At 37.3% G+C, this 26,867-nt stretch overlaps 1 protein-coding gene across 3 annotated transcripts; it reads right to left on the bottom strand.

Annotated features, from left to right (window-relative positions):
• Positions 1-26,859, bottom strand: LOC105678799 (uncharacterized). 3 transcript variants are annotated; one of them, XM_067349944.1, is made up of 4 exons: positions 26,065-26,859; positions 6,422-6,627; positions 4,911-5,099; positions 1-1,157 (listed from the first exon to the last, which is right to left on the bottom strand). In XM_067349944.1, the coding sequence occupies exons 2-4, from the start codon at positions 6,476-6,478 to the stop codon at positions 981-983; spliced, it is 423 nt and encodes a 140-aa protein (XP_067206045.1). In that variant the 5' UTR covers positions 6,479-6,627; positions 26,065-26,859; the 3' UTR covers positions 1-980. The 3 variants fall into 3 exon arrangements, with proteins under 3 accessions (XP_067206045.1, XP_012233873.1, XP_012233871.1); XM_012378450.2 differs by lacking the exon at positions 26,065-26,859 and adding an exon at positions 7,170-7,757; XM_012378448.2 differs by lacking the exon at positions 26,065-26,859 and adding an exon at positions 7,170-7,757 and having other exon boundaries at positions 6,422-6,816.
• Positions 26,860-26,867: the final 8 nt, after the last annotated feature.

Raw genomic sequence — 26,867 nt, forward strand, 5'->3', positions numbered from 1 at the left:
GCACATTTTCCGTGAATGTGCTTGAAACTTTCCTCGTGATAGCGAAGCTTAATCGACAGCTTACTTCGAGACCTCCGGTTATACCCGACAACCTGATTACCACAACAATACGGAACTTTGTACGCCGAGAGTACAACGGCGAAAATTAAGTGCAGCATCCCTTAGATCTTCTCGTCGATCGATCGCTTGAAGAACACTCGAACGGTTTTGCGTCATCGAACGAACAGGTGTAACAGAATTAGAAATCATAGCAATATATAAACGTCACCGAGATTTAATCGCCGGAACCCTTTCCGAAATGAAACTCTAGAACTCTTTGGGAAGGAGAGCCAGAATGCTATCAATTCTCAAAAGTGCGGTGTTAACATCGCAGAAGTGCAAAATCACTTTTTCCGTGAGATAAAACTCTTGAAAAATGGACACCGCAATCGCGCACCGCAAATAAGGCGAATCTTATTACCGTGTCGAAATGGAATCCGGATGAGTTACGGCTCGCTGTGATTCGCGCGCGCGAAATTCAGCGGATCGATTTGCAAAATACAGTTCGCCGCGCTTACGAATGCCATCGATGCGCACGCATATTTCAAGCGTTGACCGATTTCGCTTTCGACGATGACACAAATCAAGTACGTACGTCCGATTTATGAGTCGGGTTATGCAGAGAGGTTGTGCAGATCAGAGAGAGAAGGAAACGTGCTTCCTTTGCCGTTGTGCTGCAACGAAAATTAATTGCAACACGGAACGTAATTATTTCAACTTGGCGCTCTTTCGCTCCACAAAGGTTTAATTAACTACTAAGTTTTATTGTTTACAAGAATATTTTATATGAAACTCTGAAACTACAAATGTCATACATATGTTATATAAAATTTTTAAGAAATGTGTTCTTAACGTCATGGATTTAGCAATACGGTGTCTTTGAGCATTCGCCAACGAAAGTTAATCCGAGGCACATTTATCTGAATATCGATTTTCAATTCTCATGCTTCATCCTTGCTGGAAAAAGCGAGATTTTCGCGAACGTTCTGTGGTTTGTAAGAATCCAGCGGATCTCTTCCCAAATTGCTGGTGACATCTTTGCAAATAACATCGGGTTTGGGTCTGGTAGGGACGCTGATGACTTCAGTCAGCTGTATCGCCGTGGCGAGCCTCAGCGCCTAAAATCAACGATCGATTAGATATATATCATGGTTGTAAAGGACCGCAAAACGCTCATGTTGACGTGCACGCGAAGTGCATAGCCCGTAAATTCGTACGAACGGCGAGCGAGCGTCAACGTCGAGACGGACGTCCGGCATAATTGGATCAATCTGTGTGACGCAGCTTTGGTTCCAAGCCAATTTAATTGCCTGCGCTGTCACACACAGTCCGATCTCGCGCACGCTATTCCCGCGAAAATTGAAAATATCGCTCAAAGGTGCAATTTTGCCGCGCGTCGCCCGGTGGTCCTTTCAATCTTACACAAAGAGGATAGTTATCCCATTTACCTTCCGGCAGGTACGCGTCGCCCTATTAGCATGCAGAACAGACCATCTGCATTATCCTTGTTACTTCACTGTTAATATTTGAGTTTTGTACTCTTTAGAAAATGCATTCATATGTCTATACGGCGCGAATTTTGATTGTGAGCTCAAGAAAAAGTTTATTTTAATTTATCAGTTATTGTATCAAAATATTAAAATTTCGTATTTTAATCTTCTACACGGAGAAAATTTTATATCAAAAATTACCATGTACGGTAGTAGCCGCGGACCATGAAGGAATTATAAAAATTTTTACTATGTTGTTCACATGTGAAACATAGTGAAAATTTTCGGTCCGCAACTTCATGGTCCGCGGTTAATGCCGTACATAGTAATTTTTTATATAAAATTTTCTCCGTGTATTCATTAGTTGCTAAAAATTAATTTTTTCGAAAATGGGGTGCCAAATGTTTACAGAGGTGTTAAATGTTAATATTGTAAAGTTCTTTATTTTTTTCTTGATAATTACTTATATTTATATATCGTTAATTGAATTGAAGAAATTTTATTTGCATTAACTTAAATATTTAATTGTCAAAACAATTTTATTTATCATGGCCGATTTATAAAATTAATTTCTGATTGCTGTGGGGGAATCAGTTCGAGATATATGCTATGGGGCAATCAACAAATTAATGATAAACAAGATTATGTAAATAGACGGAAACGCATGATGTAATTGCATCCATTCCTTTGATTTCGTCCTAATTCTCTCTGTTTAACTGTCATGTTCGTATGCAGACAACTGCGTGTAACAATCAACGCGCAAATTCATCGCATGTCAATTAAATAATTGACGTTTCACGTGAAAACGCGGCTGAAATTAAAATGAACTGGAATGAAACGCTCAATACTGCGTGTTTTGAAACAGCAATAATATATTATTAAGATTCAATCTACGTTTAACTAAAATCACATTAGCTTGTTCCAATCTGTTTCGCAGCTAAAGCGAGCCTTTATTTTATCACAAACTATGAGAATTAAACATGCTGCATGGAAAGTTGCCATGTAGTTCTGTAGCTGACATCGGAAACTCACCGTTCAACGTTATTTAGGAAGTAACGGTTGGTACGAAACGTGCGTTTATACCGCATTCGCTTGTCACGAGCATCATGCCGTATTGTAATGTTACGTGTATATCGAAATAGACACAATGCAACATTTGCTACACATGATTGGCAAAGCCTGCATACTGCATCGGCCAAGCTCAAGCGCGTGCTGATTGTGCACATTGCATTTATATGCGCTATCGCGCTGCGATACAAGGACTGAATAAGATATGTACCAACCAATATGCTATTTTGAAGGACGTAACTTTAATTTACAAAGCTTTAAAATGCAATGGATGCATAAACAAGTTTCATTTGTTAACTTAATTGTCAGATCACATTATTTAAAATTCTAATATCATTCAATACTTGTCAACACCACTGTTTTTTTATCTGTGATTTTCATACAGATTGATTTTGCAATTCAAAGTTAATTTCATCGATGAGTAGTTTCGTCTGTTTTCCAGCATAGAGACAAAATCATTACTTTATCGGCATAGCGATATATTTCTGGTCTAGCGTTATCTCAGTTGCGTTGCATCCGTTTGCGGAAATTGTGAACAGCATCGACAGGAAGCGATCGAATACAGTCCGCTGTAATTCGATCTCGAGACAGCTCAATGCCGAAATGGTTCGACGCCAATTTAATTGGTCACGTCATTATGCGCCATCATCGCGACACCAAGCATGATACATCAAACGCGATTAAAAGAGCGTGAGAGAAAAGTTGTTTGAATCACAAATAGATCGCGTCGACAAAGGAATGAACATTCTATTTCTATCAGATTTGCGTATTATCTGCGATTTTGTTTGATTGACGTTATAATAGGATTGACGATTCTGTTTGCGTCACTTGTTTTGCTTTTCCAACAAATTGACCTTCTCATAGTGGATGTGAATATGGGTATTAATTAATTTCGATGTTTAATGGCAATATAACACGTGTTTAGAACTGTTCTGACCTATTGGAATGTATATCCGATTATCGTGGAAAGAGAAATACTACATATTTTGGCTCTTTATTCATACTGCGTATTGAATTATGAATTATGAATTATCTACGCGCGGAATTAATTAATGGTGCTTTTTAAATTTTCAACGATTTTATAATAAATGGAAATCTTAATTTTATTCTTCATTTTCCACGAGTCCATAATAAAGTGGAAATCATAATTTTATCTTTTATTTTTGTTCGCTTACAATATTTTTTAATTATAAGATCTATAGAATTTTAAATAATTTACTGATTGTTAATTAAAACAAATAGAAAGTGTTATAAATCAATATTATCTTTGTATGAATCTTATGCATATATTGTATTAGTTATCGTTTCAATACGTTTTTTTTTTTTTTACAAATGTTAGCATTTTAACTGTAAAAAATATATATAATGGTTATATATTGCACGCAATTTAGGTAAATTTTTATGTAAAAGGAGACTTACAATGGCCGCAGATTGCGTAAAAATGTCTATTGTTATGGCATACGTATCGCGCTTATCTTGCAAATGGTGACTAGTGCTGTGTGCCATTTTGTATTCATTAACTTAATTACATTTCATAAAAGAATGTGGAAGAGAGAGAATAGAGTTTAAACGGGAAATATTTCAAATTGGCGCAACCGGCATGCAAAAAGCATACACATATTGCAATATATGTATAAAGCAATTTCAATGGAAGATTAAAAGGTGGTGAAGTGATGCGTTATATTCCAAACGAATAGTATACAATATTTCTTTTTTATTGTTGAACAGTTTGAAAGTCTGAATGCTTTATTCTATTGCACAGGCGAGCCATTTTGAACCTTTCAATCTTACAATGCGCGAAATAATAAAAAAAGACAGGCAAACTTCTTTCATTCGTAACAGCTATCTGCTTTAAGTTTCATTCAGATATAATCAGAATTTTACGAAATTGCGGACGCTCAATCGTTAAGAATCTCATTATTTTTCAAGGCCGACCTTGCGGCCGACATCCTTTCGTGAATTCTGAAAATCACCTTTCCCCATGCATTGACGTTTCCTAATTTCCCCTGGGAATTCTACTAGGGGAAAACGTTTAAAGGTGAAAGGTGATAATGAGCTAACGAAAATTCAGGAAATGTCAGCCGCCATTCGCAGCGGATTACATGCCGCTGAACGTGCTACGTCGATTTTGCAATAGGAATTGCGTTTTACATGCCATTTGATTATTTCTATGCTACGCTGGAATCGCGGAAACGCGTTTCGTAGCTACGGTCTTTTGTTGACCTCGTAATACCGCATACCTACGTGCACGCTCGCCGCGGACTGGTATAGCAAAGAGCAGGAAAAACAACACGACAGTTCAAATCCCGTTACCTTTCGCCTGTCCCTGCGGGCGGAGTACAGCACCCAGATAATGTACGAGGCCATTATGACGGCGGGTATGCACACCCCAGCTATGGACCCCGTGGATGCACCCCGTAGAAGCAGATGGTGCAGCGCGAGCAGCATAACCGCGAGAGCAGTCCCGCCTGCGACGTATCTCCCAGTACGACTCCGTTCCTCCTACGACAACAAAAATATCGCATGCGCATCTTTAATGAACGCCTCGCCGTGGACGGACATTATCGCGCATTCGGTTTTTCTGTCGCAAAATGTAGCACAAGCTGCACAGATCGTTTTTATTCGTCGTGACGTATTTCGTTGTGGAAATAAAACTCCGGTGCAAAAATTGTACTGTCACTTTTAAACACAACTTGACCGAGGTAAATATTACACGCGAAATACGAATGCGAAAACGGTCAGTAGGCGATTATGAAAATGATTTCGCAGGAGATTGAACGCTGTTTCAAGCGTCACTTCATCCCTCTCTCTCTCTCATATTCGTCTAATACGGTTTCGTGCGATTTCTTTCCACTCTTCCGATTGGCAAATATCATACGAGCAATGCTGTAGAAGTTGAAAGGTTTCAATCAACCGCTCGGTGTTCGTATTTCAATTGAAAAATACCGTGAGTATTTTCGTGAGAAGGAACGGAAGATCGCCTGGAATAAACGCGTAGGTAGAAATCTATATCTCAAAAGAAAAAGAATATAACATTAATTTAGACGAATAAATTACACTTGAATTTATATAATATTTTATCAGCGAGGTTAATCATTAGACGCGCGTATCATATTGAGCGCTTGATTATTTGCCGGTAAACAATTAACGATGACTACCAAACGTGATAAGATCCGCGTTTCGATTTTAGCGCAGCTGTGCGAAACAAATTACGTGCGCCGCTTTGGACATGTTTAGCCCAGAATTCATTTATTTAACGTCGCCGGTTTTACGCGGGCAGCATCTGCGAGCGACAAGTGTGCGAAGGACAATCCGAAATAAGCGAGGCGCGAACATTAAATTCTGGCGTGCGATCACGTCGAAAGTGACAGATTCATTTCCATTACGCTCTCCTCGATGCGCAATTTCTCCTGTTTGCTCGCTTCACTTCCCACGCCCCTTCATGCGCGATGCGCTCTCGTGAACTAATTATGCAGCAATTTATATTTTGCCCGAATCTATCCTAGAGGTGTACAAACATTTTCGTGTCGTTATCATATTCAAATTCACCTTCCGCCGGACGCAGATATGTGTCGGATAATGGGCGGGATAATGTAAGCATTTTGCTTTCAAAGCGTGTAAGCAGAAACGATGTTATCGATGTACAGTAGCTATAGTGGAGGGACTGTATATGTGGCTGGAAATCTAAACGGTTCGCTTTCATGCGAAATCTGCTGCGCTTAATCATAGAATATCACGTTATCTCACAGATATTCCAATTATAGAGCTCCAATTGTAGGAGTCGCTACTGAAAATATTTTTTTGCAAAAGAAAAACATACTAACCGGTTGTGCGAGAGCATTAAGGATGTCCCTCGACGAAGTCTCTGTTCTAAGCGGCATGGCACTGACAGTGACATAAAGCTTCCTCTGTTAGCGATTTGAAGAGCACTTTGTCACAAGAATAATTCAGTTTGGTGGTACGTGGCACAATCTGCCAGCCATTCATAAGATGGTCTTTGGATGCTCTTCGCTGTCCCAACCGAACTTTTCTGCTCGATTAAATACCTCTAGTTACTATACATTAAGCGAAATGAAAAAGTGAGTTTTCAGAATTGTCCCGTTACTGTGAATTGGACTTTTAACTATAGTTTCAACTTAGTTTCAGGAATGCGAGACATGTTCTAGAAAGTTTCTTCTTTTCTTGAAAAGCACCAAATAAACGAATGTTTGAGATTCCACTGTAAAATTTATCGACATCGTTGTATTACAATGAACATTGCGCCAGCAATGCCAACAACGTTTAATTTAATATTACGTGAAAGAACACACAAAATATATCTAATTAAAAGAACAGCAATTTGCAACTCGTGGCAATGATATTATCGTAACTTTTCTCAATTAATTAATTATTTAATAATGAACTAATCAACAAAACAATATTAATTACGTTTATGGTAAAATAATATGTTAGTTATATTATATTACTTTTTCAATTTTATGCTAATTTTTTAATCGAATCGTTTGTTAAATATCGCGAGAAAATTAGCATGAAATTTTAACCGCATTAAATTTTGCGTATATATTTATTTACCAAATATTGATCGAGCTGCAGCGATTAATGTTTAATCGCTTTTTCTTTTTTTCCGTAATGTGATTACGTCGTTAAACAATTGTTACAGCCGAAGTTAACTCTCGGTACTTTTACGCTAATTGTGAGAGCCGCGGATACCAGAATTTTATTCGTGGATTTATGAACGTTGTTAGGAGAAAATTAAAGCGGCCGCGTTCGCGCAACGCGGCGAGTTTAAAGTCGCGATTAATTAAACGAAAAAGGAGCCACCGAAGAGTGGTCGCTTTTCGTCCGGAAAATATTCCGTGAGGTGCGCGTAACGTTCCTACAAATTCCGTAATTTGCAATTAACCTGAATAACGCGTAATAAAATTATTGCACGTTTTTACGGAAATTTCAAGCGTTCCGCGCTTGTCGATAAAGAGTTTGTCTTGCACTCGTACGATCAATGCATGTCGACGCGAAAGTTTTCACTTTTACACAAAATAAATTGGAAATAAATTGGAAAGCGAGCCGCGAGATAACTCGGTCGTTGTCACACAATCCGTGGTTTCCGATCGACTTTGCGGAAAGGCGTAGAAATAGAAAGCGCTTGCCCGCGCAGGATGGGTTTGTGTATCGTCGATCGCGGTTTCAAGAGCGGCGCAGCCCGCGCATTTACACCACCGGCACAATATAAGCCAGGCAAGCACGCTGGCATAATAAACAAAAAACACGATGAACCAATACACCTACACGAACGCGGGACCACGACGATCAAAGATAGCGTGCGCGCCGAGCAATTGAAAGGCATGCGGCTTTTGCCAAAATTAGATTATCCTTTCCTCAATGCTTCGTAAAATTTTCACTGATCTAAAAAACTACATTGTTTGCCAAATTGGCGATAAAAATACCGATTACGAATGCCTTTGAATTAAGGTGTATTAAAAATACGTGCTAAGTAAAATTAAACTTATAACTGAATTTTTAGCATAAATTCAAGAGAATTTTTAAACCTTTTATATGAAAAGCAACCAAAAAAGATTATTCAAATTTTGATAAGTAGCTGGACTATCTGCCGAAGCTTATTCAACGTAGACATTCGGAGGCACGATTCTTAAATTTCGATACAGCGATTTATTTGATCTTTGTAGAATTATTTTATCATATTGAAAATATTAGGAATTTATGTTAGGAATCCACATGTCAAGATTTTTGCAAACCTAATTTTTCGGATAGGTTTTCAGATGCTATAAAAACATTTTCCAAGAGAAAGGGATTCTTCCAGTTCGAATCGTTAATATTGAAGACGTGCGATGCCTCACACAGTCGATTGGTTCTTACCGTCTAAACCCTCTCTAAGGCTCACACAATCCTTCTGATTATGTGACTTTGTTTTCCCGTAGTTGCTTCCATTTCTTCCCCTTTGATCAAGAGCACAGCGGGTGAACGTCTTTAGGAGCGCTACGCCTATCTTTAGCCGCGCACGTAAAAGCGCGGGTCACGCCGGGCATACCGATGGTACCGTAATAGGAATAATTGAGGCGTAATCGATTCCGTTCACGTACATTCCGGTTTTCAATCAGACGGGGTCATTTGCCGAGGGAAAATAGTTCTCCCGGCACGTTACGTTATGTTATGTTTACGTACACACATAGGAAAACACGCGCACCGTCCCTGACCCTAATAGTTTTTACCTTTTTTTTTCAGTAAGTCACACACATACTAACATCTTGGAGTCGATATTTCTGATTCTGAAAATATGAAACTTTAACGTGCACGGCAAATATTGGTTTTATTAATAGAAACGAGAATTGTATTGATACATAAAATATATATAGGAGAGAGAGATAACCGTTTATATACAAACTTTTCTCATTATTTCTAAGTGCCTTGGAACTGAAGTCCATACCTACATTTTCTGAAATATTCCATACATGAAGCTAATTAACTCAGCGCTATATTAATTAGATAGTAAGAAGATATATTTGCATCGAAAACAAGTGTGTTTTTTTAAAAAAGCTAAAGTTTATATGTGACGTATATAATTTTGCGATAAAAACTGAAAGCATACATTTTCAATTCCGTCGTCAACTCTGAAAGTACACACAATAATTCTTAATACATATATATTTGACAAACAACCGGAATTATTGGAATTCGGATTAATGTAGATTTGGACAGTTAGCGCTGTACTCAATTAAAGGGTAAATTTTAATTAAAACTCGATTCTGCGCCAATTGTCCTCGGCAAAATCAAGATAAACGGAATATTCGCGCCGGAAACTGCAGGATATATGCAAATCTATATAAGAGACGTGATTCATACTTCCGACGTGACTCACAGTGAATATGAAGTTCGTATCTGTAATAAGATTGTACCGCAAGTTTCTCACATCTACATGATTGATTGCAAAGTTTCGCGTTAAAAATAGAGATTATCTTGCATTCCCGTCGAAATGCTTCACGAAAGGAAACAAAGGTGACTGATTAAACGCTAAAACGACATTACTATTAACGTCACGATCAAGCAACTTGGCAAATTTCGAATTCATAACTTAAGCAGCTCTGGTAATTGCCAGCGATTGCCACCGAGTTGACGTCCCCAGCTCGAACTTTACTATAATTTTCACACATACCGCGCGATTTCCGTGACATTTGTAGCTATGAAATTTCGAATTTTGTAACCATAATTTTCACACACATTTACCGCGTGATTTTCCACATTGATCATCTATTTATGTGCAAGATACGAAGAATCACGGACTAGTCTCATACTATTTGCCATTTGTTTATAAATTTTTGTAACAAATCTTGCAGATGATTTTTTTTTATATTGACATAAAAATAGTTTATAAATTATGAACGATCAAAAAGTAAAAGTAATGGAATTTTATTAAGTAAATTTCAGGTAGATATTTTTCTTTCAATTTCTCTTTCAAACGCGAGTCTTTCTGTTTAATAAGATTTTAATTTTTTAACTCCTTTTTAATTAGGAAAATATTTAAAATTGAAAAAGTTATAACACTATTATAAAATTAAAATTACACAGAAAGTAACAAATTAACAGATCTCGTTATTGCACGAACGTTGAACTATTGGCGTTGTACTTTTATGAGGTTTACAGATAAGTGAGACGATCGCATGTCGAAAACTTTTAATTACGCGGCTTACGTTCTCTTTGAGACAAGCACTTACTACGAGGACGGTGGATTAAAAACGTAATATCGACGATGCAATCTGGTTTTATATGAATCGTCTATTTTTGCGAAAGAAGCTATTAAAAGAAGGAAACTGGCAGAAATTGGTTCGCCAGGATTGTCTTCGCCCACGGAAGTACGCGCGCAGCACTCGAGTTATCTTCTCACGGATCTGCCGGACCGTAAACTGTGGGGGCGCGAGATAATCTTTTCTAGTCTGATAAGCATCAGAAGGTAAACGAAGCGTTTATTCATTTGCCAAAAATAAGCACGTACCCCGACCCACTTAGAACATTAAATCAAAGCTGCACCATTGTAAACGGCAAAACGTAAATTGCAGGAGAATGCTCGCTATAATATTGAAACAGCTTATCTCGGCATTGTTTCAAAGCGCACGGAATAAAGAGAAGCGGAAGATAAATTTGCGTGGCAAACTAATTAAATGCAAATTATATTATCAAAATGACTGAATCGATCATTTTAGACACGCAAATCAAGCTTCAATCGATTTTAATCGGTTTTGTTATCTTTTTTTCACAGCCTTATTTTGTTATCTGACGTATAACGAGAAATGTGTTCTTTGTGACGAAATAGCGATTGTCAAATGAAGTTAATAGAATTTTCCAATTGTCAATAGGTAATTTGAACAGCGTAATATATGTCAGAAATGGTAAAGCTGGCAAGATTTAATGATCCTTTCTACAATATCGAGACTGCTCGTCGGTTAATCAGATCGTGAATAATAGCTATGAAATTTCGTTTATCTCACGGTGGGCAATATACTCGCGAAATTGCAAGGCACATGCTTTTTGTCAGTTAACGGATCGTAAACCTGACATCGTTCCATGGCCATGGCGAAATTACTCTGCAAGCAGGATGTTGCTAAAGACGAAGTGCTAGATATATTCTGAAAATTCACCTACATACGTGATCAATGAGTGCAATCGTGAATGGACCAATTCTATGTTATGTCTCGTCCCATTTACATTGTTAGTATTTTTTTAATTAAAAAAATATAGTTTTTTTATTAAAAATTAGTATTACAAAATAGATAAATCTGTTTTTACCGCGTTTTAATAAAAAATAAATTTATAGTTGCAGAACATAATTTAGCTATAAATGCCAATTTTTTTTTTTTTTTTTTTTTACGAATTTTTGCTTTGAGAAACATTTACATTTTTCAATTTTTTGTTTTAATTTATAATAGATCTCATTCAAATGTGTGAGGTTTGAAAATCCGAATATGGTTTAAATATTTAACTTTTTATTCTTTTTAGAAATTTGAGATATATTAGCATTTTTTAATAGAGCATTTTTTAATGTTTTGATATGTGTAAAATATTCTATATAGAATAAATAACTTATTACACAGATAACCGTAAATATCGTACCTACTAATAATCGGTAACATCACACTCTACAAACGTGAAAGCTTACTGTAAGATAGCGGTATCTTTCAGAGCTACATCGTAGCTGCATTGTATATATCATCAGTCGATACCCGTCGGACTTAGTTTTCATTGCTTTATAAAATTCTAGTTTTGCGATAATCGGAATTAAACCACTCTCTATTATTCGTCAAATGTAATTACATATATATATATATATATATATAATATACATCAAATATTAGAACAAGACGTTTATTTGTGATTATTTGCAGTACGTCAACTGTATAATTTTAACATATTTACAAATTAAATGCTATTTGCATATATAAAAACAAAATTACACACCAAATATTGCTCTACTTAAATTGCGAATACAATAATGTTTGAAAATTAGTTATTACTGGAAATTTCTCAAATCATTACAAACGTTTCCGTTCCATCCGCACTCGTTAAATATCGTTCGATCAGCCAAGCCACTTTTTCCCACACGCGAACCACATCGAGAAATTCCAGGCCTTACTACAATTACCATATTCCGCGAACGATTATTCCCACGTGAAAAAAATGGATGCGTGAGTTGTACACACCCTGTAGTGAGATCATACTTGTATAAACCGTCAATTACCGTCTGGGAAATCATGCGACGCTATGAAAACTCGATATCCTTGAAAGAGACGCGACAGAAGCGACGTATGTCATTATTTTGACCGTTATAACGACGATAATTACTCTGTGTCTCGGTCGTCTCCTTTTCCTTATAACCTGATGAGAACGTCTACGATGACGAGGACGATGTGAAACCAATACGCGGCATGGATCAAAGACGACAGGATCAAAGCAGTGCCGACGTCATCGTTCGTTGATCGCATTCCCTTTCCGAGGGAGCTACTGAAAGGGAAAAACTTTAAGAGTAAATTTTCTTGCAAGGAAGTTCAACGTTATACTATGAATTCTGCATTTGGATATTTAAATATTGATTTGTGGAAAGCACGAAGATAAAGCCAAGATTTATTAATAAAATTCAAATAAACAACAACACGGAGAAAATTTTATATCAAAAATTATTATGCACGGCAGTAGCCGCGCATTATGAAGGAATTATAAAAATTTTTATTATGTTTCTCACATAATGATAGTATTTAAACTTATAATTCCTTTATGATCCGCGGCGGTAATTTTTGATACACAATTTTCTTCGTGAACCATTATCATGGTTCAGCGATTAATTATCTTTAAATATTACAACGACGTCAAAACTACACAGAATTTATAATTAATTATTTTTTTTATTCAAAGATCTAAATCCAATAATCTCTCAAAATTGCATAATTGCAATTATTATTTCTTCTTATTGCGTAGTTTTCCAAATATAGTGTGTTTATTTTCCTCTGTTTTAACATATAACTTTAATATTTACAAGAATTTCAAACTAGCTTGTAAGTATTACAATTCTCCGGCGAACTTGTTCATATCGCGTAAGCATTTTGGGAAAATTGATGTGCGGATATTATGCTGAAAAGATTACCGTGTAATTTTCATACTTCGCCGATTTGCAATCTGACCCCGAATACATCCAAGTAATCGCTCCGCTTGCAGCCGACCTTGCATGTTTGCGATTTATCAACACGAGGCACGAAATATTTCTCTCCACGCCAAGCTTTATACACTTGACTTTCTTTTTCTTCTTTTAAACTCTCACGAAGTGAAAAGAGTCGACGATGCGAGCTGTCGCCTCCTCTTTTCATGGCAAATATATACGTATGTTCGTACTGAAAACCGTCAACGAGCATCCATTCGGTGACTGCTTTTTCATTCTCGTAATAAAGAGATTAACGCGTCACTTCATCGCGAAAAAGCAACGAAGCGCGAGTATGTTGCGCGATTATACGTATGGTATTTTTCTTCAATATTTTTTGAATATTAAAAAATTACATATATGGAATAAAAATTATTAATAAATCTTTTATGTATAATGTTACGATTTTATAATGCCAGTTTGATAATCGCAAAAAGCAAATTCGGTGCAGCTATCGTGAAACTCAATAAATCATATTTTTAATCAATACGTAGCAATATTGCCAAGAGTATCGTTTCAGATACCATCGCTGCAAAAAAAAAAGTAATAGAGAACAATCTATAGAAGCTATTTCCCACAGCGAAAATATCACGCTGGAACGCGGGTACACAAAAAAGCATCCGTTTTGAAAAAGATTCATCCTCCCGTCATCGTTTGCGAAGGCGGTAAATCGAGCGCCGTCGCTTTACGTCATGCGGCGACGCCAGCCACGCGTGGCCCGCGATGTACTCCAATTTGTGGTGCATGAATGCCAGTTTATACCGACTCGTGGGACGTGAATTTACGGATGGCCTGATACGAGCGCGATGCTCTGCCTGAGTCTATTAGTCTTCCCACCCAAATTTTCGATATAAATCAGACGCATTCCAAAAGACGTCGGTGACAATGGAACAAGGACGCATATAGTGAGATATCCCTCCTTCCTCCCTCGTTATTGTTTTGCTGCCGCTGTGACGCGATGAATAGGACAGCCACGAATGAAGTTAATCCACATTCATAATCGGAGCGCACGCGCACACACACACACACACACGCATTCAGAACTACGCTGTGCGATATATGTATACGCGCGACCTTAAGGGATCGTACCCGTGAGCGATGCCATTCACGCGTTAATTCTCTCTTTCTTGTGCGCACTCCTCCCTTCTCTCGATATTTGAATACTACCGGAAGCTCTTTTGCACGTCCCGATTTTCTCATCTCAATGAAAGGAAGACCCTCGGTGAACTGCGCTCATCAGCCTCGATACATAAATGAAAAGAAACGAAAATTTTTCATAATTATCGCATATTTAATAAGTATATCATAACAAAATGTCAATAATTTAAATATGTTGTGTAGACGCGAAGCGGTTGGATGCATAAGATCGATAAAGTATGAGCCAATATATGTATGTATTGTATATAGAGATGTATATTATTGCTAACAAGGTGTTCCGGACTGGTAGCGAGCTCGATTTTCGATCTCTTTTATTTCTGCTTTTCCGAAGGGCTCGATGTGTCTTTTCGGGAGAGAGCGAGAGAGAGCGAGAGAGTCTCGTTTCTTCATATTTTATACAGCTCCGAGCATTATCACATCCCTACCCCCGAAACCAGAGCCAATTAGATACTATTATTCTTCAAAATCTGATTTGTTATGGCCCCGACGGCGGGGATCATCATTTTGCCGCTCGGTTACAACATAACAAATACATCGTTTCGAATCATCGCGATAGCGACAATTTCAACAAATATTATACCTCCGCTCAGAATATAATTGCGAATATAAAATACGGTAATTGAAATTATTGTTAACTAAATAATTATGATGTTCGTAAATTGAACTAAATAATTATGATGTTCGTAAAATAATATTAAAAAAAGCACTTTATTATGGCACCTGTTGGTTTTGTAGCTGATGCTGCACTATTAATTCAACATATGTTGAAAATACACGAAATTACATTTATTTCGACGAATAGATTGATAACAAAGACATCGCAATATAATGTTCTGCATACTCGACTAGCAACTCGGTTTACATTTTAAGAATGTTCTCTCAGGATGAACTCGGGCTTCTCGGATCGCTGCACTCAGCAGCCACATAAACATTTGCCTGCAGCTGCGGCTTATAATCCTTTCTTCGTAACAGTATCACGTATCGTATATGTTACTCTCTACTCGAATCTTCTCACCAGAAAATAATTTTCCGTTAGCAAACATGAACATTCTTTCAAAAAAAATTATAATTATAATAATGAGGAAGAAAAGTTCTTTTTCGAATATAATTCTTTTCCTCTCTGTGTAATTTAATAATATTCAGCAACATTATTTATATAAAATTTATAAATAGTTCTGTATGTTTAATATTAAATTATATTTTTCTGGCTGCGTCAATTAAAATGTTAAAAATTGAAATGTAAAATAAACATATGGCTTCTTGCACATGCCAACCTTTTCAATTATCGTACATACTTCCGTATGTACACAGGAAATAATTTCTCATCGGCCAGCGTAACAATCGCGCACGTTGTTCCAAAGATACGCCACTTTGCACAACCGTCGGCCGTCCGCTTTTAATTAACAGGTATCACACGCGAGACCGATTCCAATCTGCAGCGACTCGTGGCAGATATTCGAAACGGCCTTGTGCCACGGAGGGACAAACGCCGTCGTGTTCGTGTATCTGTGAACCGATTATGCTGTAGTCTGAATGGACGCGATAGCTATTCGCGTCTTGAACCGCTCTCTAAACTCGCTCAACTCTAATTGATCGAATTAGCAGGACGCTCGTTGAAATTGTATAATAAAAGAACTGTTCGCCGCTCATATTTCCATAAGCTTCGGGCTTCCTACAAAACGTTTTTATACAAGCTCATACGCATCATTATTTTCGTAAACGTTTTATCTCGATTGATCGATCGGAAAAAGGAAAAGTACACAGAATACAATCTAATGTAATCCATTATTTCGTGTATTTGATAGATGATACTCTGATAATTTTTCATAGATAATCTTTCTTTGTAATGCTTCTGTCTATTAGCTATTTCATTGCTTAACACATCACCGTTTCAATGACCAGAGAAAGAATAATGGTACATACGTTTGTTGTGTCATAGATACTGCATGTAATCTCAGTTTTATCGCTTGACGTGTAAGTGATATCGAATGCGGTGATAGATTGGAATAAACAAAACGAGAAATATTCTAAGGAAGATAGATCGAGCGGACCGATGACAGCTAGAATACTGTTTATTTTCTATCTACTGTTGATAGAGAGAGAAAAGTTTATATGGGGTCACGAAATAACGTATACATCCATACATGGGCGTGAGAGAGACAAAACGGAGAGACAGGAGAATATTGCGTAACTTGTAGTAAAGTGTCGGAGTCACGAAGCTTGATGGGACGCTAGAACCAAAAACGGCAGGACCTATCTCCGCTCATGACATTTAAACAATTTTCTCCCACGCGTACATCTGCATACTTATATAAGTGCAGGTTTTCGTAATATTTCTGTGGAACATCTTAGAAAACTTCGTAGGCGATAAATTACTGCCTCTCTCGAAAGACCAAGATAATATAGAAATTTATTTGATACTGTTCGTATCTGTGTTTTAAGTAAATACGCTTTCGAAGACTAAATTCTAGATTAAAAACTAGAAAGCTAAAGAAAAAATTCAATTTTGTAATCTTCTACAATTATTTACAATACTTTATAATCTATACTTCTATGATTTACAACTTAACATTGCGCTAAATACACATAGATTTATCTTACTTTAAAAAATATTACAAAATTTAAATAATCTTTAATTTTATTGTAATGTCACACGTTACATAATAAATAATTGTCATACTATTTGGATAGTGTGAGTGGCTAGAAACAATTAGAAGCCCCGTAATTCCTGAAAACGTCACTTCATTAATTCAGCTCTGTTATAAATATAGGATAGACAAATATTATTTTCGCAGCGTTTCGGTACATTGCTTCTAGAGTCCAATAAAATTGCGCCACTGCGCGGATTACTCATCGACAAATAACAGTGGGACGTAAAACTTCTAAGTACTAAAAGTTGCAATAAAAGTCATGCACACCCCGCGAGTTATTCTCCCTTCGACAATAGTGCACCCTTATACGAATCATATTTCCCGTAGTTCGTTTTATCGATCGTGAGAAAGTTCCGAACACTTTTTTACGCATGATAATATTTTGTTCGTAAAGTTAATAGAAAACGATATAATAATCTCAGAATACGGCGAAAAATTAGGCAATATTTTTATTAAGTTTTCATACACAATCTTACGGAAACATCGTCGTTGATTGGCGAAAAAATACATTACCAATTTCTCGTAATCATGAAGGCGCATCTGCTTGCCGTAGCGTCGTCGATCAACCGGAATCTAGCCGAGGGGTAAACCGCCCCACGAGGTTTTCGTATAGGCCCCATGACGCTCGAAGCGCGCATATTCGGAACATTATGCGAGGATATGTATCCCCGAAACTCCGTGAATTGGCGACGTAGCTCGTCCCACGAAATTGCATCAGTAATCCCCGAACGCCGCCAGCGGCATTTACATAAAAATAATTAAACCGTTTCTCTATAACGTACGACGTCGATACCCTCACTATTGTAAGATGAAAAATGATGGTGAAATCCATCGATCCTCTATAAATCATTGGAATTATTTACAAAGTCACAATTAGATTACTAAACGTGACATTCAAGAGTTAAAGTGAGGAGATTTTATTTAGATTAATTCAAGAATATTGTCGACAATAAGGCCAAACTTTAATTTAAACTTATTAATATTTACGGATTGCTTTTCACTAATTCGAAACGTAAATTAGAGCGATCAATCACTCTACAATCAACGAATATGCAAGATCATGACGTTACATCGTAGCCAAGGAAACTATCGATCATTACACGCTTACAATTGCGCCTACTCGAGTATCCAGCTACGCCGCATCGGCACAATTTATAATGTACACCGGGTATTTTTACGATGACAACTGATGAGTATCCACAATTGATTTTCAAAGCATTCAGATAAAGAAGCGCCGTATGACGTTTTATTTGGGCTCCCTCGGTCGTCATTAGGCCTAAAGTCCTATTACGGCTCGATTGAATACCCTCTCGGCTATATCATTGAGATGAAAGGCAGGAACAACAGTATAAAGGAAGCGTCCCTGACTAAGATTGGCTTCCCTTCAGTACGTGAGCCTCAAAAATGAAGAAGAGACTGCAGAAAAAGGCTAGATACATACATATTTTATACATCGCACTCTTAAACAAATATCATATAACATATAATCTTTGATAAAGAGTGTTTTCATTTTTTTGTAAAGCAAAATCTGTAAAAACAGATAGCACAAGAAGATATTTTAACATTATAAAATCAATAATGTGACTGAATTAACGAATTTCAGAACATAAATACGCAATAAAACTATTTTGTACTTAATACGCAAGCAAATTTTACGTCAGCAAAAATTTATTTTGAATAATCAAGTTTGAACAGAACTCTTGTTGAAGATTGATAAAATGTGGCACTATTTCTATCAAACTTTGCCATGGAAGAATTGGCTTTAGATACATCGAAGAAGGCGCATAACTGAAAGGAATGATGAGTTTGATACGATATCTAAGTTTTTTGTTTCGAAGGGTTTCCGAAGGAACTTTAAAACTGATTGTAAAAGAGATTGGAGAAATGGCGCGAGACAAGGAGGGAAAATGAAGATACCTTGGGGGAGAAATAACACGCTTGCGTAACTCCCTGGAAATCGGCGGGTTCGAGCACAGGCGGAATTGTTCACGCCGAAGTCCGTTCATTTCGGAAAAGACACCGGGGCTCTTGGGGTTTGGAATAGTGTAAGAGATTCGGGGCGCACCCCCTGTACACGCGTTTAACGTGCACGGTGGGGCACGCGAGAACATCCATCAAGACCAGCATGGTGCATCGCGAGCACGATACGCAGCTGCTGATCTCCGCTCTTCCGTGTCGGGCTCCGACACGCTCTCCGGGCAGGCTGGTTAGATTCGACGGGTGCAAGAGGGTAGATGTTTGCACGGGGATAAGGGTAACCTCGAAGACAAGAGACAAAGGAGCCTAGAAAGCTTAAACGATGCCCATTCGACTAAATCACATCATATTACGCAACTCAGCCGAAATTACGCGAGTAGTTTTACATTTAATATAAAATTTGTACACACAAAGTTTTTTAACAAGTTTTACAAAATTTTTTTTCTAAGTTTTTAATTTTTAACGTCCTTAATTTATCGCTTTTTTCGAATACACAAAATCGAAAATAAGTAATTGGAATATAATAAGTAAAACTTTTATCATTTTATCGTAAAATATTTTTTAATCTCAAAGATTATTTACAATACTTTTATATGTAGATAAAATATAATATTGAGTTGATTGGAAATTTTCTTCGGAATTTTTTATAAAAAGGAAAGGTAAACATTTGAAGAAACTTTCTGATCAGCCCATTATATTTGTTATTCTTATCTTCTGATCATTAAGCTTGCATAAGCTTTCGTTAATCAATTGTACGAATCTAGATTTTATAACGCTCACTGAGTAGATTTTGAAACAACTCAGTTGCAGGTGAACAATCTGATCAAAAACGAATCACAGATGCTTTTCTGTCACACAAATCAATATACATTTATGCACAGATTTCACAATACTTTTGCATTCTGCGGCGTATATAGCACCTTTCTTTTTATGCGCGTCTGCGGTTCAACGTGTTTCTCGCGGATATTTCAGCGCCAGTTTCGCAGCAACCGCGATCTTTGTCGGATACTTAAACTTTGATATTTCCATGAATTTTTTAGTACGCCATGAATAAGCGCAGAGCTCGTATCTATGTGAATATTTGTGCGCCGCGATTGCATATTCCAGCACCTCCCAACTATCGACATACGTAAACTAACTTTGCCGCAAGCTGTCGCGACGCGTTGTAACGCTGACGGTGACAATCGTACAATTAAATATGAAATCTGTAATATCGCGAAGCCTCATGTTTAGTCTTTGTTAATAATTTTTGAAAAATTAATGACTCACGATGACAATAATACAGTGTGATTATATGCACAAATAATCGGAAAATATGCGACCACATCAACTTATTACAAGCGGCTTTTCTCGATTACATCGCAACTTTCACGTTAAATACAGGAAGAGATATTTCGTACGCTTATATTATTATTTTTTACGATGAAAGATATTTCTTCACCATTTTAATCTATAGCGCAAAATAATAATTAGAGTGTAAGCCGTCGGTACGATAAAAGTGTGGCATTGCTTTCATCAGCGCGCGATAATTAGATGCAGAGAGCTTGAACGACACGCAGTCACGCGAAAACGCGTACATATGCACGTTGCTTCGTGTGCCTTACGCACAGCGTCTAATAATAATCTCATATCTGTTCATCATCTAAAGACTGAGGGTACACTGTGCACGTGTGTACACGTGTCTCTATAGATTGGTTCGATGCCGCCGCGATCGCAGATAAAGGCGGGAAGAATCGCGAAAGATTGTCATTCAACCCCATTTATTATTCTCCAACGTAGGATGTTCACAATGGTACTTTTCTCTTTTTTCTGTCCTTGTTTCGAATGTTTAGTAATTTTGATGCGATAATATTAGAATAGCAAATGATTCAGATATCACTATGACAGCATCGCGTAGCCTGTTTTTTTATTAACTATTTTTTCATATTTTTACAAAATCATGTTCTAAGCAATATTTTTGCCCTATTATCGGTTCAAATTAACTACGAGAAGACGATTTGTCATCGGATCGATGGCAAAGAGCGTATTCGGCCGCTCGCTATGATTCAAGCATCTCACAAAAACAACAATCTTTCCGAAACGAGAACTCTAGTAAAATAAATACGAAGACAGGAAAGTATTTTTGCAAAGCTATTTCTTCAAATAAGAATACACATAAATTGCTATAAAAATATTGAACTCTTAAAATTTATTCTATCACATAACTATTGCGATCATTTTGCTTCGCTGGAAAAAATATTAAGGCTAGCCTCATCGATTTTTTCATCGTAAGAAAAAAAGGGGGTAGGGCGCGAGAGAGAGAGAAGGAAATCGTATCGGCGTCATTTAATCGCGATAACGCGGAAATGAGGCAAGGCGCCAGTTTTACGCGCGCAATAATACATTGAATGACGGGGCAGTCTCGCAGGACAATCGTTCGTAGAGCTGTAGAGTGTCGAAATGCAATTCATCATGTTGCAGCCAGAACTCGGGAGCGAAAGAGTGGAGTAGGAAATGGCCGGGGTCGGGGGACGACGAGGGGCGAGGGGGGATGGGGAAACGGCTTTGGGGGTGTGACGGGCCCCGGGAGCCTCTCGGTGCCCTCGCACGCACTCGACGCATCAATCTTCTTCGCCAACAATGTTCGCGTAAATTACCCTCATCGATATCAAAGTGACGAGGGTGGCAGGCAGCGACGGCCGGCGGTGAAGCTTGCGGAAGAGACCGACCCTTATCTCGCGCGCGCGCTAGAAAATTGAGTTTACAGAGGGACCCTCGCGAAAACCCGTCCGCGAAAGAAAAAGGCTGTTTCCTCTTTCCCGTCGGCTGTCACTCGCACATGATGAACATTTCGTCACCTGTTCCGCGACGGCATTCGCCAGGGTTTTAGGGGCAGTAGAGATTCAAACCCTTTCGAACAACAGCGGGAAGTGTGAATGAGAAGTTACACACGTGTAATATGATTCGTAACTCGATAACAATTCATCAATTTGTTTTCTTTTCTTCCGAAATTTGTAGTTGCACAGCTCCGCGATAATTAGATTAGTCGCGTCTTGGATTAATTTCCATTTATGTACACGTGCACGCTTATTTATCGCATCAAACATGACACGTAATACCTGAGGCGTAAGGAAGTAGATAAGAATGTACAAAATAATGACGTGGAACGCGTTTGTGTCGAGTCTCGGTTTTGAAGTCGGGTTGTAAATTTAAATATTCGCCTCTGGTTAGTGACACTGATAGTGCTGTAAATTATTAGCATAGTAGCACGCTGCGAGCACGCCCGCGATGTGTACACGACGGAGTTTGTAATGCGGCTTTAAATTTTCTTCTGGCGTTTTCGGTAACTCGGAGGGAGAAAGGCTGCAATGTAGACGAGGGATTAGGCTGTAAAAGTTTCGACCGCATCAGCAGCGGCGTTAGCGCGCCAACGATAGCGAGTTTAATGTACCGTTATGATCTTTATGGCTGCCGTTTATAGGCCATTACGATTGAGTTTTCACGCTGAAACAGACTCACGCCGCTACGGAAAATCTATAGTATCCTCATCGTAACCGTCTTCATTCCGAACGATTGGGACGAGAATCGGCGCTGCCGAGGAAATTATTTTTTAAGTATCAAGTTCGCGCGTGACACTCGTCTTCACTCACGATGATCGCATTAAAGATTTTCTTCGACAACTTTGTTTTATGAAGAGAAAGAATAACTATTATGGAAATAAAAAAATTGCTTTTAAAATATTCGAGGTCGAAAGTCACTTTATAAATCATTTTCATTATTAATTTCTCATACTTTTTTCTTATATTAATTGAAATGGAATAGCTGAGAAACTTAATAAAAATCTACTATTTAAGTTATTGATATTTACATATAAATTAATGAACACCAGTCTTATATAAATAAGACAGCGTGCTTATTGAATTAACTGCAAAATTACATTATCGTGATATGTAATAAAAATAAAGAAGAACTTCAATTTTTACAGTTTTTTCGTGTAGCTGTGCCACCTTCCTTTCTCTGATATGCACCTATTTTAATCGAAAGAATGGCACCGCAGACTCGTCGAGATATTATCATTAATTGCGTGGCGTTTTAGTACATTACTGTGACTTTATCGGCGCGATCTGTCGCGATTAATACGATAGGGCAAATTGCGATTAGAAAAACGCGTTTGTCGTGTCGTAACGATCGGACGGCATGTCCGATATTGCGTTTAAATGCACGCGACAAAATGCACAATGCAGATAGAGCCCGTTGATAAAGCGACGAGTGCAAGTGCAGCTCGTACGGTTTCCGAGATCGCGGTGAGATTATCTTCAAACGGTGACGACGAATTGTTCTTTCATTAAAAAGAAGGGTGTTAATTCTTTTCTTAAGGAAAACGATTTTTCCGGCATTGTGACAAAACCGAAGATTCTTATTGTTTATGTCGTAAGAGCAACATTTTCTTTTTGATTTATAAGCATTGTACCAGTTCAAATATTTTATTCATACCACTTCTTTGAAGTCATTCTGTAGAAAACCAATATAATATCGGTAAAAGTTGAAGCAAAGTCATGCGGAGTCCTTTGTGATAATGTACAATGTTACCATTTCTGGCATAAAGAAAAGTATCAAACTAAGAAATGTAGGAAGGAAATGAGCCCATGCTGGTTGTTATTACAAATGTATTTGACTTGCATGATAATATCAACAAACGTTTCAACCTACATCTAAAATCTACAATTCGGACACGTTAATACATAATGTACTTGATTAGGAAAAAATCGCACGCAATTTTTATGACAAAGGCACACAGCGCAAAATAATTGAGGTTTACATGTTTAGTGATAAGCGTTGTTATAATAGTAGTTAGATTCTTTACAATCATAACACTATTATAACAATGCTTATCACTAAACATGTAAATCTCAATTATTTTGCGCTATCTCTTTGTCATAAAAATTGCGTGTATTAATATTTGACTTGTAAAATTGAAAACGTGTCTGAATTTTAGATTTTGTATTGCTCAACACTGAGGGAAAGCCTGATACAGGCTGAAACGTTTGTTGATATTATCTTGTAAGTCAAATACATTTATAATAATAACCAGCAGAGGTTCATTTATTCTCTACATTCTTAGTTTGATATACGATATATCAGAAGCCTTAATTAATAACTTTATATAAAGAAAAGTTTCTTACATATTTTTCGTGAAATAATAAAAAGATATAAAAATATTGGATCATCAACGATATGTATGTTTCATGCAAGTTAACAAATACAGAACGATATTTGTAATAACGATATTCTATAAAATTTATATATCACATGTTATGTCATGTATAACTATGTAACTGATACACATTGCATTTGATTACATTTTAAAATTCGAAACAAAAGCATCGCAAGGGAAACAATGTCAATAACATTAATATTCAATTTTCCACGAAGAGATTCAAGTGAAATTATTTTTATGCAATGTTATCGTGTTGCGTTTACAACTCGCACTGCAGTATTTTACATCTCAATTTTGCAGCCTTTCATTGAGCCAAATTACTCAAATTTGATTATCCTCCGCAATGCAATAGCTTGTCACATTATCATCGATCATGTGTGATTTTATAGATAGGTACATTTTATCTAGTTCCTTTTAACAATTGGTGATTATTCGGCAATTTTACAAGTTCGGCTTCCGGAAATGCAACCAAGCAACTTGGATCAAACTGTCTGGCTGTTCGTTCCCTCCGCGTTGGTTGACCGGTCTGTGTAGACAAGAGGATAGATAAAATCGGTATTACGTTTAGGGACACGCACGTGCAAACCTATTAACGAACGCATGCTCACGCATCCGAGCCGCTGGGCGCGTATATTACTCACACATAACACAACACACTCAGAAACACCGACGATCGCTGTGATTTACGTGCCGCCACGCTACTGCTACCTCGTTCCCATTCCCACATTTCGTACCATCCTATTAACTTTTGCAGCCGTACGTTACTATAAAATTTTGGAAAATGGTTTGCTTTCTGTTATATCTTCCGCGAACAGCGGAAATATTCAGGTTTTATCGAGGGAAAGAAATAATTTTTAGCGTGATTCAATAATATATCAGTTTTTTAGAATCGTATAATAATTATTATTAATAGAATTTTATAATAATAACATAAACATTGTAGCAATAGTACATTATTGTTTATTTTATTATTATAATTATCAAATAGTAACTTGTACATTTTTAAATAAAAATATTAGTTTCAGTTATATAACACTTCAGTATAACACTTTTAAGTGCCATGCCGTTCCAATTGCTTCTAAATATTTAATATTCTCGAAGCTTTAGGTTTATCTTGATTGTGATGAAAAAATTGAAGCTATACTCACTCCATTCTTAAATTTCGCAGCAATCTCAAGGTAGAGCAAGAAAGAGTTCACCTAGGTAGTTATCTTACGCGAACGCTTTTTTTAACGAGCATCTCGGTTAGATTGCACGGACGTTAACGATATTTTAATTGATAAAATTTTGCAGACGCCAGTAGATTCTAGTGGGGACACAAATTTCCAATTTTCGCTGTCGCGAGATGGCGAAAAAGTTTAATTGCCGGCGTCCCACCGACGCTGTTCGCGCGGAACTTTTTAAAGCATTTCCGGTCGACTTGGACGGCCGCTTTGCTGGTTCTTGCGAGGAAAGTTAAACGAAAAACTGTAGCATTCAGCGTAAGAAATGACGAAATTATTTTCGAAAATTATTTAGTAACAGTGCTAAATTTTTTTTTAGAGATTGATCAGAGATCGATGTCTATTCGGTGTTATGATTATTCGCGCTAATTTAAAAAAAAAATTAATCCATTCTTAAGAATCTCTAAAATATTTAATTCTAATTACGATTCATTCTATGAACAACAGAGATCATTTCTCACTCATTCAATACAAGTATATTGCATTTAATGAGCTTCCTATGAGATGTTACATCAAGCGTACTCGACTGTGCGTGTTTTACAGAGTAAATCATAATTATTGTTACCTTGAGTCTCAGCCACGTTATCGTCGTCGACCTTCGCGCGACTAAGAAGTTATCCGTTCTCTTCTCCGAAGAAGCAGGTCGTATCTGGTAAACCAGTCCAGGAAGTTTCATTTCAAATGTACAGCTCGGATGAGAGATTGATGTCATATCTTGATACTGTATCATCCGTTACGTGGAATGACGTTTGCTCTATCGATACCGATTGTCCACACAAACAAGAATATAGTTGTATATTTTCTCACAGATTCTCTCCACGCAGATACTTCTGAAAAATATCTTGCAGAATCTACGCTTAGTCATGCCGCAGTGCATATTTCAACTCACATTGATTTGCTCTCCGCGTGTTGTATATTTTCCACAGATATTTGCTCAATGCTCGTCACGAAAAACTTTCATACGATCATAAAAACTTTTTCTGCTTTTCTAAGTGTATGAAGAGAAATATTTGTATCTATTGATAATCAAAATATCTCATACTCGACGCACTAAAATAAATAAATAATTAGAAATATCTATGTTGCGAAGGATGGGCGTATTTGACTTTATCAGCTAATCACTCTTGATCAAAATTGATAAATGTTCGATAAGTGGACTTTTCTCTGTAAGAATTTTGAACATTGAGATAATGGAAACGTTGTCAAGTCCTCGATTCACACAACATTTGGCCACAGTACAACTCGCCGCCGCAAATGCGATAATATCACGCACGTTACCGTTGCACTTCCGATTATAGTGCGATAGTGGGGTAAAGGCACGTGGTCGCAACCCTCTTGGCGCGGAACGGCACCCGTCGACGAAGGTCG

Source organism: Linepithema humile, chromosome 2 (genome assembly GCF_040581485.1).
Source record: "Linepithema humile isolate Giens D197 chromosome 2, Lhum_UNIL_v1.0, whole genome shotgun sequence".
NCBI lineage: Eukaryota > Metazoa > Arthropoda > Insecta > Hymenoptera > Formicidae > Linepithema > Linepithema humile.

Excerpts from the sequence above, each read along its gene's own strand:
- LOC105678799 (XM_067349944.1), bottom strand. The coding sequence starts at position 6,478 with ATGCCGCTTAGAACAGAGACTTCGTCGAGGGACATCCTTAATGCTCTC. Across the intron at positions 5,100-6,421 it reads TTAATGCTCTCGCACAACCG|GAGGAACGGAGTCGTACTGG; the intron begins GTTAGTATGTTT and ends TTGTTGTCGTAG. Across the intron at positions 1,158-4,910 it reads CCCGCAGGGACAGGCGAAAG|GCGCTGAGGCTCGCCACGGC; the intron begins GTAACGGGATTT and ends CGTTGATTTTAG.